Source organism: Pseudopipra pipra, chromosome 27, assembly GCF_036250125.1.
Source record: "Pseudopipra pipra isolate bDixPip1 chromosome 27, bDixPip1.hap1, whole genome shotgun sequence".
Classification (NCBI taxonomy): Eukaryota; Metazoa; Chordata; class Aves; order Passeriformes; family Pipridae; genus Pseudopipra; species Pseudopipra pipra.
In genome coordinates, this window is record NC_087575.1 from 383,487 (window position 1) to 390,223 (window position 6,737).

General features: G+C 59.0%; 1 protein-coding gene across 2 annotated transcripts; it reads right to left on the reverse strand.

Annotated features, from left to right (window-relative positions):
• Nucleotides 1-572: 572 nt before the first annotated feature.
• Nucleotides 573-5,529, reverse strand: IL12RB1 (interleukin 12 receptor subunit beta 1). Of its 2 annotated transcripts, XM_064637102.1 has the most exons (15): nucleotides 5,106-5,529; nucleotides 4,634-4,751; nucleotides 4,378-4,544; nucleotides 4,146-4,297; nucleotides 3,615-3,657; nucleotides 3,349-3,453; nucleotides 3,183-3,265; nucleotides 2,877-3,102; nucleotides 2,614-2,784; nucleotides 2,433-2,534; nucleotides 2,199-2,339; nucleotides 1,964-2,107; nucleotides 1,739-1,835; nucleotides 1,574-1,655; nucleotides 573-1,491 (listed from the first exon to the last, which is right to left on the reverse strand). In XM_064637102.1, the coding sequence occupies exons 1-15, from the start codon at nucleotides 5,140-5,142 to the stop codon at nucleotides 976-978; spliced, it is 2,184 nt and encodes a 727-aa protein (XP_064493172.1). In that variant the 5' UTR covers nucleotides 5,143-5,529; the 3' UTR covers nucleotides 573-975. The 2 variants fall into 2 exon arrangements, with proteins under 2 accessions (XP_064493172.1, XP_064493171.1); XM_064637101.1 differs by lacking the exon at nucleotides 5,106-5,529 and having other exon boundaries at nucleotides 4,634-4,875.
• Nucleotides 5,530-6,737: the final 1,208 nt, after the last annotated feature.

The following is a 6,737-nucleotide window of genomic DNA, read 5'->3' on the forward strand; positions in this document are numbered from 1 at the left end:
CCCGTCCCTGGCGGGGGTTGCGAGGTGACCGTGCCGCCCCGCCGCCCCGCGCTCCCGGTGCGGTGTCTCCGCTAGGCATCGGCGTCGTTTCCGCCCGCGGTGCTGGTGCTGCGAGCGCGATTTTGGTGAAATCCTTTGCAAAACAGCAACGGGGTTTTGCTGCTAAAAGCAGCAGCGGGGAGGCCGAGCCGTGTGCTGGTGGCTGAGACACCGCGGCGGTGCCTTACCTGGACTTCCCCGTGCTACCAACCCCACGTAGTTTGTAGTTTTTTAAAATTTTTTGCTCTCTCAGCAAGTCAGCGCCGACGCCGCCAGGCAGAGAAAACCACAAATCGCTTCTCATCTCCAATTCTGCCCCAGATAAAGCCCAAGGCGGCAACGTGGCCCCACACGAAGGGGCTGGGGGGGGCGAGGGATCACCCCAGACCGTCTGTGTCCTCTGCAGCGCCATGGATTGCCCTCGGCTCTAAATCCTTGCTGCAATCTGCCCGGGTCAGGCGAGGAAAAACCATCTCAGCCCTGCTGCTTTGTGGAGTTACTTAATTTTTTTATGTTTGCTTTTTTTTTTCCCTCTTTATTTTTTGCCGATTTTTTTTTTTTTTTTTTAGGTAGATGGTGTTTGGTGCTTTGCGTCCCCATCCCATGGAGGGGATGCTGGTCCCAGCGGTGGAAGCTGGCAGGGATGAAGTTCTGCCTCTCCTCCTGATGCAGCCAAGGACAGACTCTGGAGCCACCATCCCTTGGTTTTTATTCCTGGTGAAAAATTGAGACTGGGAAGTGTGTGGCTAAAACCTGGCATGGTGCAACACAGAATCCAGAGACATCGCCTTCCTTGTCCTGTAAACCAGAAAACCCCCTGAAAGTGCTGGCTTGACCATGATCCCATGGGGTGGGCACCCAGCATCCCACACACTTAGCACCCCATTGGACACCCTATTCCTGCCATCCATCCCTGCTGCTCCAGCCTGGTGATGGCTATGGCACCGACTTCTCCTGCAATGGATTCCATCCTTCCTGGTCCCCGATGATGATGGATTTGTTGGAGATGAGCAGGGCAATGGGGATCAGCGGCTGGCATAGCTCCTGCCTTCCCTCCTCTTCCTCCTCCTCCTCCTCCTTCTTGCCGTGTGGGTGCCCAGTGCAACTGGTGCTGCCAGGCGGTGGAAATCCCACTGGGCTCAGCATCTCCTGCCTGCGGTAGGCAAAGGTCATCTCCTCCTCACAACCTGGCGGACACACCACTAGCACCTCCGCTGGCTTTTCCATCACAAGACTGGGCTGTGGCACGTTGGGCTGTGGCACATTGGACTGTGGCACGCTGGGCTGTGACACATTGGGCTGTGACACATTGGGCTGTGGCACGCTGGGACGTGGCACATCAGTCTGTGTGGTGGTGTCAGTTGTCTCCTTGCTGGGATTCAGCTCCGTCAGCAGCAGCTCAGCTGGGTTGAACCTTTCCGAGGGCTCCAGGAGGCCTATCCAGGTCTGGCCCTAAGGGTTGGGTGGGTTTGGGGTGGAATGTCCCTTGCCAGGACCATGTGTGGGTGTTTGTGGGCAGCACCTTGCATCTCACCTGGCCCTTCTCGCTGGCAGAGAACTGGATGGCATTGGTGCCCACGGGCTTAGGAAGAGGTGGGAAGAGGAGGTGGCGAGCCCTGGGAGGGGAGGGGTTGGTTAGTGAGGGGTTGGGCAATGGGGGGTGGCCTGAGCTGTGTGGGGGCAAGGGTGCTGCTGTCACCTCTTTTTGGTCAGGTGGTAGATGGCAGCCATGACGGGGACACTGAGCGAGATGCCCAGGTACTTCAGGTTGGCTCTCCACACTGCTCCATGAGGACCTGGGGACAGGCACGGCTGGGTGGTGGCATTCCTGTCCCCAACACCCCACATGGGACACAGGAGACATTTCGGGGTGAGGGCAAGCACCCCATGGGGAGTGGGGAGAGGATGGGATCCCAACCGTTACCTAACGCCTTGGTCTGGAACTTCTTCCAAGCACTGCAGGTCCCCTCGCTGTCCTTTGTCACTTCCCAAACACCCACCCTGTAGGCTGTGCCGGGCTGGAGGTTTTGGAGGGTGTAGTTCACTGCTGTGGCATCAGCTTCACTGTCTGGGCAAACAACAACAAGTAGGCAGCAGTCTGGCAGCTGCCTGGGCAGCACCCTCCTCCTGCCCCACAGGGCTAGAGGAGTCCCACTCACAGGTCATGTTGTCCCTCTCAGCCATGTGGCAGATGAGGTACTTGGCCAGCACCCCAGGGCAGGCGGCGCGGGGGGACGGTTTCCACTGGAGGACGACGCCGGCATCTCCGCTGCTGATGTCAATGGGCACGGCCAGCGAGCCTACAGGTAGTGGTGCCAAAAAAGGGGGGAGTGTTTCAGGAACCCCTTTCTGGAGTTAAACCAGGCATAGATGTGCTGTGCTCCCACACATACCGTCGTTGGCATAGTGGTGCCACAGGGCGAAGGTGGCCCAGCCCTGCTCTGGGTCCCAGCCGTGCACAGCAAGGCGGTAACACGCCGGCGCTCCCAGTGCTCCTGGGGCAGGAACCGGGGGTGCTCGTTAGACCCCCACCAAGCTCTGACCCCAGGTGGAGGGCTTGGGGTGCTCCCTTGCCTTTCTCCACGTGGATGCTCTTGGCAGGGAATTCCTCTTGGATGCAGACACTCTGTTGGGGGGCTTCTGCCAGGACCTGCTGCTCGAAGCAATAGGCCTCGCCTGGGATTGGTGCTTCCCATTGTGCCGTCACGGTGCTACCGGCCACGCTGACATCCTTGAAGCTGAGATCTGGGATGAAATGGTGGATGTGAGGGATAGCTGGAAATAATAACTCCCTGAGGGGCTGCCAGGGGAGCTCGGCCCTCCTGTGGGATAGGTACCTCTATGCTGCTCTGCCGGCACGTGGAGCTGTGACGCCGGCCCTGGCCCAGCGGCGTTGACGGCCCTCAGCAGTATTTCGTATTCAGCTCCAGACAGGGTGAGGTTGTGCTCCCTCACCTCCCACCCCAGCACCACAACGTCCTCCTCGTCCAGCTCAGCACAGCCACACGCTGGCATGTGGGCGTGCAGTGTGTAGTTGACATCGCTTTGTCCCTTGAGGACTGGCTGGGGAGGGAGAGTGGACAGTGTGGGGGATAAAATGGTGGGGGAGACACTCAGGAGGGTCCCCGGAGATGCCACTGTACCTGCCAGCTCAGCCTCAGCACCCGCTGCCCATGTCTTCCTAGTTTCTCCAGTTGGTGGCTCAGCACTGGGCTCTCCAGGATTTCTGCAGGAGAGACAAGCCTGACTGAGCAATCAATGTTTTTGGGAGCTGGTAGGATCCCACCAGCCTCCCCTCCTCTTCCTTACCCTCGGGAACAGAGATGTTGCTGCTCCAGTCACTCCAGTAGCTGCTCCAGGTCTTTTGCCGTAGTTGGACCACAAAGGTGCCATTCCCCTTCAGGGTACAGTTCACTAGAGAGAGGTGGCAGGGTCAGGTGGGAGATGACCCCTCTTTCTCCCAGCTTTTGGCTGTTGTGGGTGCTGGGGGGGAGCACGGGGCAGAGCATTCTGCCAGAACCTGGGAATACTCCCAGAAGATGCTTGTCCCCAACATCCCCACAGGCTCAACCAACCTGAGTCATCTTCATCTTTCACCATCACGGTCATACATTCCACCTGTAGAGAAAACTGGGAATGAAGACACCCTCCTAGTAAAACCAGTATGTTACTGGGCCATCAGTGTGATCTGCAATCATCCCAGGCACTGGGAGAAACAAATAGAGGGGACATGGTGGCCCAAGGGATTTCCTTGGTTGGGGTAGCCCCTCTTCAACCCTGGGACCCTCCTGGCAGCAATTGAGAGGAGCAGGGGGTCCCCAGCTGCGGGGGCTTCACTGGGGACAAGCCTCCAGATTTCATCTGTTGTCGTCATTAGTATAATCTGGGATTTTGCCTGTGTAATCCCTTTGAATCACGGCCTGATCCTGTTATGGGAAGCAGCAGGATCCCATGGCCAGAAGATGAGGCAGAGCCGATAAGGCAGCGAAACAGATGGGGCACAGCTGGGTTTGGGGGGGGAGGACAGTGACATCACTGAGCCCCCACACTCCCCGGGCTGCCACAGTGCTCCCAACTGTCCCAGCTCCAGCAAACAGCATTTTTACTTGTGTCCAGCCGCTGTCTCCTGCCCTCCAGGATCGAGCCTCCCGCTCTGCTGGCTGGTCCATGCCAGGGCACTGTGGCCGTGGCACCCGCAGCCTCAGCTGGCCGTCAGTCTTGGAGAAGGGCACCCGTGAGGGAGGTGGATCTGGCTTTTCTGCAAAGATGTTGTTTTGAGTGGTTTTGGCAGTTTTTGGCCCTGGTGCTGGTGTTCAGCCTGGTCCCATAGGCACTTACCGGCCTCGTTGAAGACAAATGTGATATTGGGGGTCCTGTGGACGTGGCCTTCCCAGCTTGCCTCTACCCAGGCCACAACGTTGTTTAAGATGTACAGCTTGTGATGTGGCAGTTTGTAGTTTGTCATCTTGTGTGCATCAAACTGGCTACACCCTTTGTGCTGCCAGCTGGGGAGGGAGTGGGCACAAGGTCAAATCTGGGTGAGGCAGGACACATCCCATGGGCTCCCCATCCCCCTCCACAATGCCCAACTCACCAGAGATTCAGGGAGTACGAGGTGTTGCCAGCAGGGCCGAGGGGTGACCAGGAGCAGTGGAAAGAGTTGAGGGAGTTGCATTTCTTCCAGCAGGAGAAGTTCTGGGCTGTGGTGGTGCCTGTGGTATAGGGCAGTGTCTGGGGGCTCCCGCATCCCATACCCTTTCCCATGCACTGAAGGAGCAGCGCTGTAGCTGTTGCCTGATCACCACGCTGCTCGACCGGGGTATTGGAGCAGCCACATGAGCGATTCTCACCAAGACCCCCCACTTCCCCCATCCCCAGTGATACTGGTGCTGCTCACCCCAGTCCTGCCCACTGCCAGCAGGGATTCACCGCCTTTACTCCATCCCTGTGGTTTTGGGTGAGCATCTCCATCGCAGCACCACCTCCCTTGGCCTTATCACCCCCGAATCACTCACTGAAAGTTTTCTGAGGTTATCTCTCATCTCCAGCACCGCAGCAACACTTACCGCCCGCCACCAGTGCCGCCAGCAGCCACCCCAGCATCGCCCACCCGGGGTGTCCCACTCCGGATTCAGGGCTTCCCTGCCCTTCCTGGCTGCCCAATCCCCCAGCACCCAATGAGTGCCCCTCTCAGGCGTGGTGGCAGCCCCGGTGCTCAGCACAGCTTCCCATGCCTGGTGTTTCCTCTTCTGCTCAGACCGCGCCGGAGGGCAGCCGTTCCCAGGCAGGTCAGAGCGTGAGACGTGAGTGCCTGCCTCACTTTTACCAGAAACAAAAGAGAAAGCAACACAAAATATCCCGCTTTTTTGCCGGCACGGCTGCCGGGATGGGGCCGGCCCTGCCCCGCGGCTGCACCTCGTGTCCCAGCCGCACCACGTGCCCCGGCACGGCCAGAAGCGCAAGGTAAGCGAAAGATGAGTCTTGGGGTTTTTGGTTGGGTTTTTTTTTTGCAAACTTCACAGCGTGGTTTTGATCTTCTGCCTGTAACTGGGCAAATCTCCAAGGTTGGGGTTGTCCAGGTTTTTTTGGGGGAGGGGGGTGTGTGTTTCCAAACCCGGCTGCTGTGCTCGTTCCCAGCACAGCTCATTCCCTGCACCACAAACAAAGCCCCAGTGAGGTGGGAGAGCACGGTGGCACCGGGGCACCAGCAGCCGTGTGACGGGCGGGTGACTTCGGGACGGTGGAGCCGGGTGGCACCGAGGGCCATGCACAGAGTCCCCTTGTTTCCACAGAAAGTGGCTCCTTGTGTGGTGCTCGGGGCCGGAGGGCAGTGCTGGTGGGAGTGTCTCTGTGCTGGGACAGTGTGGGCACGGCTGGGATGGGTGCACAGAGGGCCCCTGGCACCTCCTGCCTCCCTGTGTGCCCTTCCTGTCCTGCCCACTGGGGTGCGGGTACACACCAAGCCGTGCTGTGCTGAACTGAGCCATGCTGGGCTTTGCTGGGTCACAACAGACAGCAGGACTGGGCTGTACTAGGCTGGACTGGGCTCTGCCGTACCATGCTGAACCAGGCCAGGTCATGTTGTACCATGCCACACTAAGCTGTGCCATGTTGGACCACGCCGTGGCTGACTGGACTGTGCTGTGCCATGCTGGCCAGGCTGGGCCATGCTTTACCATGCCATGCCACACCACACTGGGCTGTGCCATGCCATGCTGGACTGTACTGGGCAGTGCTGCCTCAGGTCATAAACACTGTGCTGTGCTGTGCCAGCCAGGACAGACCTGGGCTGGACCACACTGAGGTCCCACCAGTGCCCTGCTGTGCCAGCCCCAGGCGATGTCATGCTGAGCTGTACCAAGCCAGGAAGACTATGACAGTCCTGGGCTGTCTCATGCTCTGTTGTGCCATGCCATGGCAGAGTCTGCCATGCTGGGATGTGCTGAACCAGGCAGATTGTGCCAGCCCTGTGCCAGCCCCATAATGTGCTATACCATGCCATGCCATGCCAGGCTGTGCCATGCTGGGCCGTACTGAGCTGTACCAAGCCAGGGAGACTGGGCCAGTCCTGTGCCATGCCAGCTGCATGCCATGCTGTGACAGCCCTCTGCCACACTGTATCATGCCGGCCCCAGGCCAGCCCCATGCCGTGAGAGTCCTGTGCCATGACAGCTGCATGTTGTGTCACACCCCATGTG